Raw genomic sequence first — 17,807 nt, 5'->3', positions numbered from 1 at the left:
CACACACATTCCCACTAGACCGAGGAATAAATGCCATTTGACATTTTTCAAATCAGCCTCATGGTGGCGCTATAACAGGCCAATTTTTGTTTTTATCTATAACTGTACCGATCTACGTAAAACTTTGTATGTACACTCCCTAGAGGCCAAGGAAAACACTCTGCCCTGCATTTTTCACATCTGCCTTTTATAGCGCCACCAGGATTTCAAATTATGTAAAACACATTTTTGGATATTACTCCTTCAGATTTTATCCACATTTCACGCAAATCGGTACACATGATCTCTTGATCATGGGATCAAGACGGATCTGTTAGATTTTTCATATTCCATCCTGATTGGCTAAGATTGACATCTTAAGTTTGCAGGAGTGGCCCGTTTTGAGCAAAATGACGCATATCATGAACGCAGTGTCCGATTGCGGTAGAACTGCACACACATTCGCTCTACGTTGAGGAGCAAATGCCACCCCTTTCAACATTGTCCTATTATAGCGACACCAGGAGGACTATTTTTGCAAAACATTTTTTTTATATATTACTCCTACAAATTCACGCAAATCGGTACATGTTATGTCTTTAGTCAAGTGATCAAGACGGATCTGTCCGATACGTCAGATTTTTCACATTCCAGCCTGATTGAATTCCAAACATTGCTGGCGCACACTAACCTACCTGACCTGGCAGAGACCTGTGCTCCGAGGAGCACTTTTTCTAATTACTTCTGTAAACCTGGGATATGTGACAATAAAGCTGATTCTGATTCTGATTCACTGGATGTTTTTTTTTTTACTGTTGAGTGAGAAAACAATGTTGCACATTAAGCACATCCCCTGGGACCCACAGTTTTAGAACCACTAATCTATGAGTTATTAACAGCTCCAACAAATAGGCTGGCACTGGCTTACTGGGACTGGCTTCACTGAAGCACTGGCTCTCTCCCTCTCTCTGGGTCGTTCTCAGACGTGCCCTCCATCATCACTTACAGTCAACCCGGTTCTCCATACATCTGGCCAGCTCATTGGCACTTAGTGCTCCTGCATCATTCTTGTGTCCACATATGCCAGTGTGGGACGTCCTCGTGACCGGTGCCCGTGTGTTGGTTCCCACAGCACCACTTTGCTGGCTGGCAGCTCTTGACGTCTTTGGCAGTGTCCTGCTAGTCTCATTCTCCTGGTTGTTATTTTTTCTGTACTTATCGCATTTCATTTTAGCATTACATGGCAACACAAATGCATTCATTAACAGATGTCATGTATAATTGCACACACAGCCTCTCTCACGGTCTCACCAGTGTTGGAAAGTAACTAAAGTAACTTAACGAAAAAAGTAATATTATTACCTTTTTCCAGTAACTAGCAATATAACTAATTACTTTCACGTTTTGACTAATACATATTACAGTTACTATTTTCCAAAAGTAACGAGTTACTTATTTCACAAGGCTTAGTGGTACTGTGGGCTTAGTGTCTTGTTTATTTTCATTCCGTGATCCGTGATGTGTCGTTTTTGGTCCGTTGATATTATGGTCAAATGGATAAAAAAGTCAAATACAGTATATAGTTTTGAACATTATTAATAGACTATTTGAATTGTCATTTTGTTTTCGCCTAAATGTTTTGGCTCCCACATTTTGTCAGAAACCATGTGTTGCTGAGGGAGCCTTTTTTTCAGAATTATTGTAGTTGAACTGAAGCTCTTTATAAAAACTACACATCTTGTAGGCTTGTTATGTGTAATGCTCAGTGGATTATTTACATGTGTCAAGCCTGACCCAGGTTTTGTTTGGCAAGTTATAGGACACTAGATTTATAATGATGAACTAAATATCCAGCCATACAGAATGTTGTATCCTATTATATATAAGTCAAGTAGTCAACACATTATTTTTGTTAAACTCATTACTGTCACTCAGGTTAATATTGTAGGGCTATTTGTCAAATTGTGACTGACTGTGACAAACCTGTTATGCTAATGTGAATAGTTTTGGATTGCATTGAAATGCACTGGCACATGTTGGCCTCATATGGCCGAGCACTTTGTTTGGAGCTTAACTGCTTTAATAAACCACAGAAGTGGTTCAAAGGTTGTCTCATTATCAGTTTGAGCCCACAGTTTGAGGTGTGGTTTTTATTTAGTCTGTAAGTTATGAATTCATACACAGTAAAAGTCTTAGTGTTAATTTAATTCAAATGAGTGTACAAATGGAACCAAATGGACCCATCATGTCAAACGAGTTTTTGAGTAACTTTTCCAACACTGGCTCTCACACAGCCAAGGGCGCCGATACTGTGGGTGCCTCGGGGCTAAAGCACCCAGGTGAAATGAGGAGCACCCACTGGGTGCTGGTCAAAAAAAATATATATATATATACACAGCCTAGAACTATAACTGAGCCCCTAAAAGGTGAAAAGTGAACGAACCCTACTGCCAAGGGGTAGTTCACCCCAAAATAAATGATTGAAAATGATTTGTTTTTACCAGCTTGCAAAGCTGGTCTTAGAAGAGACTGAGCAACTAGTCAACATATGTTCAACATGTTCTCGACATATTCTCGACATGTTTTCGATCATTGGCTGTCCTTTAAGCCAATGGGGAGACTTCCCATACTTTCCCATACTCTGAACGGCGGTCTCGTCCTCCCAAGCTATGGCTGAAAACAAGCCCAAAAGAAGCCACTAGGCTACGGCTATTTGAAAATAGCCACCTCATTTATTGATAAAACAACAGAGTAATCACAGACGAGCAGTGGTGGAAAAAGTACTAAATCGCTTTACTTACGTAAAAGTAAATTGGAAATACGCCAGGAAAGTAAACAATACCTCAAAATTGTACTTAAGTACAGTACTTGAGTAAATGTACTTAGTTACTTTACACCACTGCATACAGTTGGGCAGTTGTCGGGTAGAAACTGTTACTGTTCAGAATTCAAATTAAAAAATAGCGACAAGTTCAAAACAAGCTTTCCAGCTTGTAGATCTGCTACTTTTGATGCTTGTGTCTGACGCTGTAGTCTGATTATGTAGGGCGTTAATTTACGAAAAAACACAAAAAGTTAAAATATGGAGCAACGATGTATTTAATCTCAATGGGACTGCACCTGCATAAATAAAGGTAAGCAATGCAAACACAGCACTTCGACATGCTGTGATCACATGCAGATGCGGAAGCAGATGTAAGCAACGCATGGCCAGAAATGATCTAAGAGTCATGTTGTATCTAAAGCTGAATTCCAAAACCCCAAAAACTAAAAACACTCGGTCACTCTCCTCGCGTCCTCCACTCGCGCCTAAGCCCCGCACCTGCGAGGAGAGGATTAAATGCGAGGATGGAGTGGTTGACCCCGTTGGCCTCACAGGATCGGAATGCACTCTAGCGTCATTTCAAAGTGACGGCAAATTCCGCAATCAGTTATTACGTCTCATACAGCTGGATCACTGGAAGGCTCTGACAGGAACCATATAGAGCCGTGGATGAAAATATACATGCATAGAATAATATGCAGGTATAGAATAGAACAACATATAAGAATAGACAATTCATCAATGTGGATGGCCACACCGTTATCTTTATAGTTAACATTGTTGTGCAAAGCCATTTATTCCTGAACTAGTGAATGAGCAAACTTACATGCTTTGCCAATGTATATAACAGAGTATGTCTGACTCTGAATTACATCATATTAAGTCCACATATAAATACAATACATTATTTTAAACATATCTAACAATCTTTGTCACAGTCATTTATAGTAGTCCGTGCATTGAGGCATGCACAGAGAGAAATTAACTATTCTTAGCTTTTGAGACAGAAGAAGTGTGCACAATATATGTAATTTTATTATGCTTTATATCATACAACACAATACAGCCAGTGTCTTGTTGCGGTCTTTTCAGTTACTTTATCAGCTGAAGCTCTATAATTCAGCATTATGAAAATGTGTGTCTTCACTTCGCTGAAAGCCGGTGTTTTCGGCATAGTTTCAGGTTTCAAGCAGTGTTTGTGTAGCCACATGTGGAGGAGGACCATGTATACGTCATGGGAGAAGGAAAAAAAAACGTGTACATGTGATGCGGAAGTCTTCCGCGAGGAGATGTGAAGAGTGGTCGAGCCTACACTTCATGTACACTCGCTCCATGCGCACTCGGAGAGCCGACTCGGCTCCTCCACTCGCCTCCTCCAAAAAGCAAATGACCAATTGGGGCCAAACTATTTTCTGGTCAAGCTGGAGTGACCGAGTGGGAGTGAGCGAGTGGCCGAGATTTTGGGGATTAGAATTCAGCTTAATGGTTAGCAATGACACGCGCATTCTTCATCATTTGCGCTGCTTTGCGCTGCTTGCGCTGCTTTGCGCCGGTGCATTAAGTGTGAGAGTTGGCACTGAGAACTAGCTGTCAGTCCATAAAGGTGAAGTTCTGTACAGCTTTGACACAGTTCAGCTTCGGCATTGACTTTGATTGACTGCAATGGTCGTGTCCATCACAATCCTGTAATATCTCTACTAGGGTTGTCTGGTGGTACAGGGGTAAATTCCTGCCCCCCACTGCAGAGACTAGGGTTTCAAATTCTCCATGGTGCCTCCAGCAGGGCCTGGCCCTCCAAACATAAAAGGCCATGTTTGCCGGAAGGTGGGTGATGTATGTGTTTACCTCGCTTATTGCAAGTCTGCTAAATGCCTATATTGTAAATTGTAAGTTCCTATTTATCGGTATCACAATAAAAAATAACTTTTCAAGGTTTTCAATAAATAATACCATAAGAAGAATAAAAAAGTTACGTAATTGTTATGTTGTGACAATTATTTGCGCGCCCTCTTGCAGTATCGCCATGGCCCGTCAGTGGGAACCGCTATTTGTCACCATGACTCTGTATGATCATTTTGCATGCTGTCATCATAGCCTGTATCCGAGATTTGCCCATATTGTCACTGTCGGGTGGAAAACTTGTATGTCCAAAACCGTTAGTTCTCAGGAAATGGGGAAAGAAATAACCTGTGTTCCAATCCAATGTAGTAATTATTTTTTCACAAGTCCTCCTCAACAAATTTGGTCCAAATCTCACATAAATCTGTACACATTATCTCTGGACCCATGTGATGAACATATAGACAGAATTTTTATAGTCCATAGTTCGTCCATAATTGGCTTCCAAAGTTAGTTGGAGGGCCTATTTTATAAGAAAATAATCATTAACGAAACATCCAATCAACCTCAAATTTGAATCACATGTCGACGGTCGTGTACTCAACGTGGCGCCATAAGCATTTCCACTTTGACCCATAGGGGGCCCCACAAATGTGCAAAATGTTACCATGACAATTTTGGCGTGCAGAATTTGTGGAAGGGGCCTATTTCTTTAAACAGCATATCACGAATGCAGGATCCGATCAGCACCAAATTTTAATTGCATGTTGCATGGCCTCAGACGCTATTCCTCCCAGGTCCCCACGGCCACAACCCGCGACTCGCGTGGGGCAACCGCACTTGCAATCTCCCTACTTTGACTTTTTTCAAAAGATTTTTATAATTTTGAAAACGTGAAATGGGACATTCTGCTTAATGAGTAGGCTACTTTAACTTTTGGTGCTTTAAGTATATTTTGATGCCAATACTTTTGTACTTTTACTCAAGTATACTGAATACAAGACTTTTACTGGTAACAGAGTATTTCTACATTGTGGTATTAATACTTTTACTGAGGTAATTTTTTTAGTACTTCTCCCATCTCTAACGTCTACACATCCCGTCTCTGTCACTCCCCAAGTTCCTTTCTTTCCATTGCCTTCCCTCTCTCACTGTTTCCCCTGGCCTCTCTCCTCTCTCCATCTCTCCATCTCTCTCTCTCTCTCTCTCTCTCTCTCTCTCTCTCTCTCTCTCTCTCTCTCTCTGTGTCTTGTGTTTCTTTCCATTCGTTCGGTCCAATTCTCGACATTTCTTGGCGAATACTAGACTGTTCCCCACAATTACCCTCTCCATCTCCATCTCCACTGCACTCACCCCCACCCCACTCCAACCATCTCTCTCTCTCTCTCTCTCTCTCTCTCTCTCTCTCTCTCTCTCTCTCTCTCTCTCTCTCTCTCTCTCTCTCCACCCCTCCCTCTGTCTGGTTGGGCAGTAACAAGGCGGAACGGAAAGAGACAGAAAACGATAGTGAGAAAATATCGAGACAGACGGAGAGATAAAGAAATAGAGAGATGGAGAGAAGTGGAAGAGAAAGCAGTGGTTAGGGCGGGGGGACGGGGGGGACGGGGTTGAGGGGGGACCCAACTCAATCAGGTCTCTCCCTAGCGACTAGCCCCCCCCCCCCCCCTCCTCCCTCGTCGGTAAAAGTGGTGGCTCTACACCTCGTTATGCCCGGCTATTTCAGGCACGGAGTGGGGGAACCTTACACCTTAGGGGGCTAAAATCAACAGTTAATTCAGGCACAGTCTGGGGTTATATGACCAGTGGTGTTAAGTGACTAAGTACATTTACTTTAGGCTACTGGAGTATTTCCAATTTGCAATACTTTAACTTCTACTCCACTACATCTCAGAGGCAAATATTGTACTTTTACTCCACTACAATTATTTGAAAACTTTAGTTACTAGTTACTTTGTAGATTTTGATTATTATTACAAAACATACATTAACCACTTCAGGCTTATATACATTTCGACCATTTGCTGATCTACAAGCTCACAATGTGTCGCGATGCAACGCGTTGTGAGCTTGTAGATCGGCTAATTTGGTACATTTTGATACCAATACTTTTGAATTCCGGACTTTTACTTTTAACAGAGTATTTCTACATTGCAGTATGATACTTTTACTTAAGTAAAAAATGTACCTCTGGTTATGACGGCATCGCGGCATTGACATAATGCAAATGCATTCAGATGCACGATCGCACCAGTGTTGCCAGTCGTACAATAATTATCGTATTTGTACTATAATTAATTAAATTATAATTATAATTTTACCCTCTGTACGATGTACAAGCAATAATTCCAAAAATGCCCAAATACGATAATCTCGTATAATAATAATATTTAAAACGTGTGTGAATTTATTGAATTCCCTGGCTGCTGCTGGTTCGGAATCTGGTTTTGCTTTTCAAAATAAGTCAGTAAATCTGACCCTAGAAATCAGGGGGCCTACAGTATAGAGCCCTGTGAGACGCCGTTCAACCAATTATATAGGATGTAAGAAGTTAATTCATTGATTAATTAAATCTGAGGGCAGCAGGACATTGAGGTGACATCACTTCTTTTCCCCCTCCTTTTCTTTCCAGTGGCATTCAACTAAGCCATGCAGTACAGAACTTCCACCTGCAGAGGGCTCTGTTGAGTCTCACTCTCCTCTCCTCTCCTCTCCTCTCCTCTCCTCTCCTCTCCTCTCCTCTCCTCTCCTCTCCTCCGTCCCCACTCTCCTCTCTCCTCCCCTCTTCCCCCTCTCTCATTCTCCTCTCCTCCCCCATTCTCCTCTCCTCTCCTCTCCTCCCCCCACTCTCCTCTCCTCCCTTCCTCTCCTCTCCTCTCCTCTCTTCACTCTCCTCTCCTCTCCTCTCCTCTCCTCTCCTCTCCTCTCCTCTCCTCTCCTCTCCTCTCCTCTCCTCTCCTCTCTTCTTCACCCTCCTCTCCTCCTCTCCTCCTCTCTTTCCTCTCCTCTCCTCTCCTCTCCTCTCCTCTCCTCTCCTCTCCTCTCCTCTCCTCTCCTCTCCTCTCCTCTTCTCTCTTCACCCTCCTCTCTTCACCCTCCTCTCCTCTCCTCTCCTCTCCTCTCCTCTCCTCTCCTCTCCTCTCCTCTCCTCTTCTCTCTTCACCCTCCTCTCTTCACCCTCCTCTCCTCTCCTCTCCTCTCCTCTCCTCTCCTCTCCTCTCCTCTCCTCTCCTCTCCTCTCCTCTCCTCTCCTCTCTTCACCCTCCTCTCTTCACCCTCCTCTCCTCTCCTCTCCTCTCCTCTCCTCTCCTCTTCTCTTCTCTCTTCACCCTCCTCTCTTCACCCTCTCCTCCTCTCCTCTCCTCTCTTCACCCTCCTCTCCTCTCCTCTCCTCTCCTCTCCTCTCCTCTCCTCTCCTCTCCTCTCCTCTCCTCTCCTCTCCTCTCCTCTTCTCTCTTCACCCTCCTCTCTTCACCCTCTCCTCCTCTCCTCTCCTCTCTTCACCCTCCTCTCCTCTCCTCTCCTCTCCTCTCCTCTCCTCTCCTCTCCTCTCCTCTCCTCTCCTCTCCTCTCCTCTCCTCTCTTCACCCTCCTCTCTTCACCCTCCTCTCCTCTCCTCTCCTCTCCTCTCCTCTCCTCTCCTCTCCTCTCCTCTCCTCTCCTCTCCTCTCCTCTCCTCTTCTCTCTTCACCCTCCTCTCTTCACCCTCTCCTCCTCTCCTCTCCTCTCTTCACCCTCCCCTCCTCTCCTCTCCTCTCCTCTCCTCTCCTCTCCTCTCCTCTCTGGTATATTAGTGGCGCCGGAGCCACTGGTGTTTGCAGTCCACATGGTTGGCCTCTAGGTGTCACCATTATCCCCTCGACCACCCCGGTCCACCGTGTTCCCAACTGTGTGCATTCCTCAGACAGACCTGCTCATTTCACAGTGGTTAGAAGAAGCACTCAGATTGTCTTACTGAATCATCTAAATCTGCAACGCAACGCAACTACTGACTAAAACTGTCCAATATGTGTAGTGGAGTAAATATTTGCCTCTTAGATGTAATCAGGGCTGCCAACACTCCTGGATCCTGCAGGAGTCTCCTGGATTTCAACCATGTCTCCTGACGATCTCCTGGATCGACCTCCCCCTTTGGCCTCCTGAAAGGTGGATTCTCAGGCCTGTTTTAAAGGAAGCACATGTTTTAAGGGCTGGGGTCAGGGCATTCCACACTTGGGTGGCAGTGTGAGAATTGACCCATGTTTGTTCCATAGGTGGGTGTTACCATATCGTTGCTGTCGCTCCCTCTAGTATTGTGGCTGTGGGTGTCGCTCACGTTTTTGAGGTATTCAGCCAGATATGCGGGTATTGAGGACAAGTCAATACAAGTCGCATTGACTATTTTGAAAGCCAATCTCATTTTTAATTGCTTAGCCATATAGGCTAGCAAAATGTGTTGGAAAAGGGTGGGTCATACATGGGCCCCAGGCCAAGAAGTAGCCGAATCAGTTTGTTTTGGGAGGTTTGAAGCTTAGTCCTTAGAGACATTGAGATGTTGGAGAACCAGGAGTTGCCAGCATAGTCAAAGTGGCATTGAATGAGGGCTCCGGCAAGAGTCCTGAGAGCACTTTTGTTGACAAAAAAGGAAATTCTGTCCAACATTTTTTATACTGAAGTCAAATAAAAGCACAGTAAAATAGTACTTGAACCACATGAACCCTGGCGTCCCTATTCTGGGTCTGTCATAGTAGGTGAACATTCTGCAAAAATAGATGATCTATGCACGTTGCGGCCTTGTAGCCAACAGAATATGGTGTAGAACAGGGGTCTTCAATGTTTTTCAGGCCAAGGAGCCCTTAGCTGAGTGAGACGAAGCAGGGACCCCTATCAGCTACCAACATATTGTTTAAAATGATGTTGAAGATTAAACATTCATAGATTCCATAGGTATAGCTTCATAGACTTCTTTGACAGCAGCCATATTGGAAAGAAATTGGGCCTCTTCCTTAACAGGTGTTACCAATGAATGAAGGCTCTGTTCCATTCTGGTCAAACAGTCAGGATGCTGCTATATTGTGCATGTTGGCGTGGGTTCAAATCCCACCACTGCCAGTGGCAGTGGTGGGATTTACGGAGTTTGACATTTGGTGGCAGTCTGCCACCAAATGTCAAACTCCGTACCAGTGTGGGTATTTGCCGAAAACACTGGAATCATAACTCAGTCCTTTGTTGCAAAACCAAGTGTTTTATTCACCTTTTTCAGAAAATCCAAATTTAAACAAAAATAAAGCACGAAATAATATGTACATAATACTGGCCAGATTGGCATTAGGTCTGCTCTGTACTGCAGCCCTTCACTGACTGCCTAAGTTGTGGCCGGTACCCTACTTTTAAAGGCTAAGCCCCTCCCACTGGACTGTACCAATCTTAAATTGAGTCCTCAATTTACACCCAAACCAGTTAATTCCCCAATTTTAAAGACATTACAATTCACATTTAACACATTTAACGTGTCATCACATTACAAAGGTTTCCCACAATAATAATACAAAATTATAAAAAATAATTAGAGTACCCATTTTTCTCAAACCCACAGTTGGTATGGTTCAGCATGGATGGACTGAGCATGCTCGCTACAAACAGACAGGCACTATATAAGGCAGCCTGAAGCTACACTCGGGTCCTTCGTCACTGCCCAGAACCAGGAAGCACTTTGGTAAGAGAAATAAACAAGAGTCAAACATTTGCCAAAAACATTCCCTGCAACTTAAAATAAATAAAGACCAATTCAAAGCCTTTAACCCTGTGTTGTGTGAAATAATTGATGTTATAGATTAAGGGAACAATAATACAGGAAACTTACTAAAGGCTGCTAAATGGTGTTTATTGTGTGCACCCACCAAACTATCCTAGCATGCTACCTGGCTATTATGTATATGGTGTTTGTGTAGTGCTGAGGTGGTTATGAAGTGTCAGTGGCACGGTGAACTGCCACAACAGTTCTTATTTGACGCGATATTAAACACGTCAATGGGAATTCAGAATGGGGGGAAAAATGCTCCATGCACAGCAGCCATATTGGAAAGAAATTGGGCCTCTTCCTTACTTCCTTCACAGGTGTTACCAATGATGCTAATTAAAGGCTCTGTTCCATTCTGGTCAAACAGAGTCAGGGTGCTGATATTGTGCATGTTGGCTCACTGGAAACACAATGCTACACCAGTGGGTCTCAGAGTGTGGTCCAGAGACCCTCGCGGTTCCTTGAGGGGGTTCCAAATGGACCCTTATGGGTGTGTAACTCTGAAAGTGTACAAATGGAACCAAATGGACCCGTAAGGTTACTGTATGGGGGTCCTTGAAATTAAAAAGTTTGAGAACCACTGTGCTACACTAAATGGAACAGAGCCTTCATTAGTGTAAATGGTAACACCTGAAGAGGCCACATTTCTTTCTAATGTGGCTGCTGTGCATAAAGCCTATTGGTCACCTCTTTTGGTGTGAGTGTCACGCGGCTGACGGTACTTCCCGTTTGGTTTTGTATTACATTAATTTGTTTCACCTGTCCTATGGCAGAGATTGAGCGAAGACAGAGAGGATACCCTATTGGTCATGGAAGTATTCACATTATGTTCTGATTTGTTGGTGAAGGGAGAAGTAGGACGAACTTGGACTATGCCATGGTGAAGCCCAGCACAGCTCCACAACACTGGCCATTCCGGTAGGCTGCACTCATGATTTTATGTTTACCAAACATACTCTTAATGAGCTGTATGTCATTCCTCGCAAAAGGGGTTTTAATCGTTGGTAACGCAAAAGTAATCTAAAACAAGTTACTTTTCTAAGAGGGTAATCCTGTAACGTAACAAGTTACTTTTACTTTTTCAAAGTAACGTTACCCAACACTGCTCAGGAATGCAACAACAATTCAAGGCTTCATGGGGTGAGAAATGGACAGGGATTATTTTTTTGGTGTGTACAGTACTGTACTATCCACCACTGCATCAGATCCATTTCAGGCGAGGCTTTTAGGATTATACTGCGGGTGGTCTCTCTCTGTAGATAGTGGTCTTTCCCAGTAGATAGAGGTCTCTCTGTAGATAGAGGTGATCTCTCCCAGTAGATAGAGGTGGTCTTTCTGTAGATAGAGGTGGTCTCTCCCAGTGGGTAGAGCCTGTGATGTGACTGGCAGGTCAACATGGCGTAGCGTTCTCAACTATTACTGACTCCATGTTGCTGATGTAATCCCAGAGCAAGACCCTCGTCTCTCCCCCCCCCTGTTCACTCCTACACGGCGGTGGATAGGTGTGTGTGTGTGTGTGTGTGTGTGTGTGCGTGCAGCACGACGCGTTGTGAGCTTGCAGATATGCTATTTTTCGGTTTTAGGTGTATGGTTAAAAATGGCTATTAGAAAGGAAATTGCATCAATACAATGTTAATGTTTAACCTCTTAAAATAGTTTTTCTCTCCTCTTCGCTCGGTGCTTTGAGACCACCATCCACCATCGTCTTGTAGGCGCCAACGACACAGGTATCAGCATTGAGTTTGTGAAGTGGATCGTATATCAATAATATAGATTATTTTATCCTATTGCAAAATTGTGATTAAGTACCAGCCAACATGCAGTAACTATGCCAAATAATCAAACTGACAAAAAGGGCCAAATTCTGGGGGGGAGCATTAGTCAAAAATAGCCGATCTACAGTCTTGTAGGTAGGATATTTTTTTGGTGAAGAGATTTGGTGCAGACGTAAAAAGTGCTTGAAGTACAGCTGCAACTCAAGTCCAGTTCTCTAAGACTACAGGGGTTTAAGGGTTAAAGTGTTTCAAATGGCGAGCCAAATGAGTTATCGGTGTATTAAGTGATATCGCACTAATTGTATGGTAAGTTCATGAGGTCATTGTTTATCCCTCATAATAATGAAGGCTGTTTTGACTTTTGAGACCAATAAATGAGTGAATGTGTCCAAACATATTGGTTACTGTACTTTGGCTCTGTATGGCAGCGTAGTGTAAGGCTGTGGTTCTCAAAGTGGGGTCCAGGAACCCACAGGGGTCCTTGAGGGGGTTCCAGGGGGTCGCCAGCTAATGGATACGTAGGAACCAAATGGACCCTTATTATAGAGTACCCAAGTCCTGACGTCACTCCCACTATCCCTGGGTCACAGCGTTATTTTGTTGTATTGGATTTCCCATAGGGGAATCTTAGACTGCAAACTGTGTTCCAGACCCAGGGGGATAGCGCCCTCTAGCAGCAGTGTCAGGGATGTCAGACTTTGGTGCTCTATGGGTCTGTAACTCAGAGAGTGTACAAATGGAACTCCCAGAGAGATTAAAAAAAAATCCATCAAATGGGTGGTTCATGGTCTAATGCATATCAAACTGGGGGGACTTGAAATTAAAATGTTTGAGAATCACTGCTACTGCTACCATAATAAAATCTTCGATTATTGGGATTATCTTTTCAAATGGGGGTCCGCGGGATGATATCAATTTCGGGGTCCTTGACATGCAATAGTTTGAGAACCCCTGGTGAAGGGAATGGCGTATAAAAGATGACCACAAGGTGTCCAAATATTAATGTTTCAAGCTGCTGAGCCTCATAAAATAAGCCTAATCTACACACTCAGCATCTCTGTTTGCACCCCCAGCACACTGACACGATGCCTAGCATGCAGGGCGTCACTGTAGCTAAAGAAATGGCGGGTGGGTCTGGATGGCCGTCCTGAATTTGCGGCTTGATTCTGGATCTGTTTTACAAGACAGCAAAGGGACGGTATCGAGGGAGGGGAGGGGGACAACTAACGTAAGGCGGTGAGCGGCCTACTGGCAGACAACGGCCGATCTACAAGCTCACAACGCGTCGCTGTACGACACATTGTGAGCTTGTAGATGGCTGTTTTCGGCGTGAGCAACCGAGTATAAATTTCGCCTCGCCTTGACAGGTGGAGGTGAAATATTGTGTGTGTGGATGAAATAGTAATCACATTACCTCTCTCCGTATTCACTATGAACGACTCCATTCGAAGGCTTTACTGGCACTACTGTATTAATCAAGCCAAAGTGTGTTGACTTTTGTCTGCAATGCAAATGTATAATGCTGACAGTTTGGATTTACTTGGCTTATGACTGCACATATATTTTGTTCGGTGTGATGAATGCGATTCCTTGTCTGGTACTACACGTTGTTCCTGCCTTTTATGAACCTTTACAAATATTATTATTTGGGGGCTATTAATAATGGTGCGGACTGCGGAGCGATCAATAAAGTCTGGGGAATTGGAGAAAGGTTGGAAAGGCCCTGTCTACTCTAAACCAGTGGTTCACAAGCTTTTCAGGCCGCGACCCCCCCAAAATAATCATTTGAACTGGGAAGCACTTGGAATTGTTGGAGTAGAGGTAATATCTGACAATTTGGCCAATGTTTGTCCGTTCTTTATAGTTTGTTGATTACTTTTGAAGCAGTAATGGTCTTATTTATTTTCATTTAAGAGATATTAAATTGTTCTTAAAACTTTAGACATGTGCAGATGCCCTGTCTACACTTATATATTGGTGTGTTTACTGTTGAATGAGAAATGTTGCTCAGTGATTAAGACCTGAGGCACATTCTAAAAATGTCTTCTAAAGGTTTCTGTATCAGTGGTTCGCGGACCCCCATCTTAAAGTATTTTGTTCCATGGACCCCCCAGAAGCAAAGAATTTGAGTTACAAATGTTCGCTTTAAAATTATATTTATATTCAAAGATTTGCACACATTTTCATGATTTTTCAAAAATGGCAGATCCACAAGCCCATAGTGCGGCACTCTGTGCCGCGCTATGAGCTTGGTCTATTAGCTTGGTCTATTAGATCTATTAAATAATGGTTAGAGGTGGTTAAAATCTAAAATGACACAAATGCTTTCCCGGTCTTAATGGGTTAAGCAAATCATCCCCTTGGAGGTCCCGACCCACAGATTTAGAACCACTGGTCTAAGCGTGTAAACCAGTGGTGTCCAACCTCGTCTAGATCAGGGCCCACCCATCTGACGAATTGTGAGCTTGCTCGACTAAAACCGTTCCAAAACGTTGTCAAATTTAGAAAAAAAATGATTTTTAAAATGTATTTTGGTACTGAAAGTTTATTTTGATGCCAAATATTTTGTACTTTTACTTAAGTAAAATTTAGAATACAGGCCTTTTACATGTGAAATTTTCATATTATGGTACTGCTACTTTTTATCTAATATAAAACATTTACCCAGATGAATCCTATAGCCTCCGTATTCTGGTCATGTCATAGGCAAACATGCTGTGAAAATAGGCAAACATTCGGCGAAAACAGCCAATCTACAAGCTTGACGCATTGTGAGCTTTATTTTTTATATTCATTATAGGTTTATATTCATTTTCGGTGAAGAAATGTGGCGTAGACAAAAGCACAATGGCTTAGTATATCGCCCCGGGAGACACCGGTCAAAGTGGTCTAGCAGGAATAGAGGAGTCAAAGATTCATGATGGAGATTCAGTTCTATTTGTGTTGTGGTTTTTTTATTGGTGTACCTTCCCCGCTCCCCCACAATTAATCACAGAGACGTGTCACATGTCTAATAATTCATATATTCATATTACATATCATAGTGACAATAATAATAATAATTATAATAATAAAAAAACATTTCACAATACAAAAGACAGTTTAAATACGCAGATTTTCAATCGCATGTCAAAGCCTTGATTCACGTTTTTTTTTTACTTTTAACATGCATTTGAAATATAAAAATAGAATTCTGATTGCTTAAGTTTATATACATAACTTTTTTATAAATATAAGAATACAAATGTATTTTTAAAATACAAAGATAAATACAGTCACATAGTGTACATTGTGTACCAAACCAAGAAATTACATTATTATTAATTAATTTTTTTGGATATTTAGCATTCACAAAACACATTTACGTTAGAAATGCAACTTTAACGACAATTGCAGGTCTCTCCTTCGACGCTCGCCTTTCCTTCAGTTTGTTTGTTTCTTCATGAGTCTGTCCTCTCGCCACCCAGAATCCTTCACTCTTAGCCTAGGTCAGTGATTCTAAACACGGGGGTCCGGGGGACTTGCAAGTCTGTAACTCTGAGAGTTAAAGGAGCACATTTTCAACATCATCTTCATATAGTTGGTCCTCAACAATAAGATGGCACCATGTCTGTCTACATACTCTGTGTCTCAGGGGAGGAGACTGTGGACAGTTCGGAAAGCACCAATGACATCATTGGTAGGCACGTTTGGTCATTTCAAACAAGATTTCAAACTTGTTTGGTTCTTTCTTAGTTTTTCGTCCTTTTTTTATATTGATGCATGAGCAATGGATTCTATTTCAGCATGCTACCTTTAAAGGAAGAGAAAGGCTGTAGTTTTCTATTAGCTTGGAATCCCCATCGATAATGTCACTGGTAGGCAGGCTTCTGAACTGCCCTTAGCCCACCAATGAGACGCAGAGCAGACAGAAATGGTGTCATATCATAATGAGCATTAGTGAGGACCAATTATATGAAGATACGGTTGGAAATGGGTGAAGAGCTCCTTTAAAATAACACTGAGGATTGTACAGTGTATTTTGGCCTTCCAAGAGATAGAAAATAATAATAATATCAAACTGGGAGACCTAAAAATTAATAAGGGTTTGAGAATCACTGGTCTAGATAAATATGGCGGTTCTCCCCGGTATGGCGGTCTGGAGAGCGAGGCTAAAGACGGAGGATGCAACATGGACAGGAACTGTAACTCAGCGGTCCGGGGACACCCAGGGGTCCTTCAGGAGTTACAGTTCTGTATCTCCGGGCGTACAAATGTATTGACTATACTCTCTGAGTTAGTACTTTATATAGTGTAGATTCCCGGTCCCAGGGAACATCGTATCAAACGGGGGTCCGTGGCCTAATAGGCTCTATGCACAGCAGCCATATTGTGAAGACATTCACAGGTGTTATTTGGTTCCATTTGTACACTCTCAAGAGTTACGGGGGTCATGGAAATTTAAAAATCTGAGAACCACTGTGCTACACTAAATGGAACAGAGCCTTCATTAGTATCATAGGTAGCACCTGTGAAGGAAGTGATAATATGGCTGCTGTGCATAGAGCCTAAACGCATATCAAACCGGGGGGGGGGGGGGGTCCTTTCGAAACTAAAACGTTGTTTTAATAGTTTTTCTCGAGAACCCGGCAGTCGGGGTCTTAGCTCTGCCGGACGTCCTGTAGCAGCTTGTTGATTTCGGCCACCAGTTCGCTGGCGTCCATCAGCTCGTGGCGGCTGTCGCTGCGCTGCTTGCCCTGCAGGTGGCAGCCCAGCACCGAGTCGAAGTCGTCCTCCTCATAGTTCTCGGGGATCTCCTCCATGGCGGGGAGCCACTTATTGGCCACCGGAGGCGGCCCCTGAAGGGCCACCACCACCTGGCCCGCTGGCACGGGTACCGGGGGTACCACCGGGGGCGGCGCCATCAGGGTGGGGCTGACGAGCGCAGTGAGCGGCTGGCACGACGACGGCGGCGGCCCGTTGTTGTTGTTGTGCTGCTTGAGGAGCGGCATGTTCTGGGGACTGTTCTTGGGGGCCTGCAGGTGGTTCTTGTGGCCCCCGCCGCCCCCCTGCGAGCCGAGCTTGGTGCTGGGCTTCAGCGTGTGGTAGATGCTGCTCACGCCGCCGGGGTTCTGGAAGTGGGTGTTGGCGGCCCACGCCGCCACGCCCTGCTGGTGGACGGAGGGGCTGGGCTTGCCGGGCAGGTGGCCCCGCCGGCGGTCCAGCGAGCCCGTCATGGGGACGCCTACGCCGCTGTTGCCGCTGCCCACGCCCTTCTGGACGCTCTCGTTGACCTGCGCCAGAGGTGGGGAAAAGTAATTTAGTACATTTACTCGAGTGGTGGACTTTTGAGGTACTTTACTTGAGTGTTTGTTTTTCAATACCTTATATTTTCACTCGACTACGTCTTACTTTTTACTCTTATTATATGACACCCTTAGTTATTAGTGACTTTGCAGATTTAGATTATTTTCACAAAACATACATTAACCAGTTAAAACATAATTAATATTTTGTCAATTCAAAAATAGCCGATCTACTTGCTCACAAAGTGTCACATCGCAAGCTTGTAGATCTATTATTATTTATGTATTATTATGAAATGGGACTTTCATAATAGCCTAAATACTTCCAC

The 17,807-nt window shown here is 43.5% G+C and overlaps 1 protein-coding gene across 2 annotated transcripts in view; it reads right to left on the bottom strand.

The window, feature by feature from the left end:
* Positions 1-17,807, bottom strand: part of pcdh18b (protocadherin 18b) — a 413,724-nt gene that overhangs the window by 383,543 nt on the left and 12,374 nt on the right. Inside the window, exon 7 of one of the 2 annotated variants that reach the window (XR_013932205.1) lies at positions 15,759-17,466. Coding sequence is in view for 1 of the 2 variants with exons in the window: in XM_080415335.1 (XP_080271461.1) it covers positions 16,834-17,466 (633 nt within the window). In the remaining variant the exon portion in view is untranslated. Of the gene's footprint in view, positions 1-15,115; positions 17,467-17,807 lie in introns of those variants that run through there. The other variant, XM_080415335.1, reaches the window with a different exon arrangement.

This window comes from Gymnoscopelus braueri (genome assembly GCF_963280865.1).
Source record: "Gymnoscopelus braueri genome assembly, chromosome: 20".
NCBI classification, from domain to species: Eukaryota; Metazoa; Chordata; class Actinopteri; order Myctophiformes; family Myctophidae; genus Gymnoscopelus; species Gymnoscopelus braueri.
This window is presented reverse-complemented; position numbering and strand designations above follow the sequence as displayed.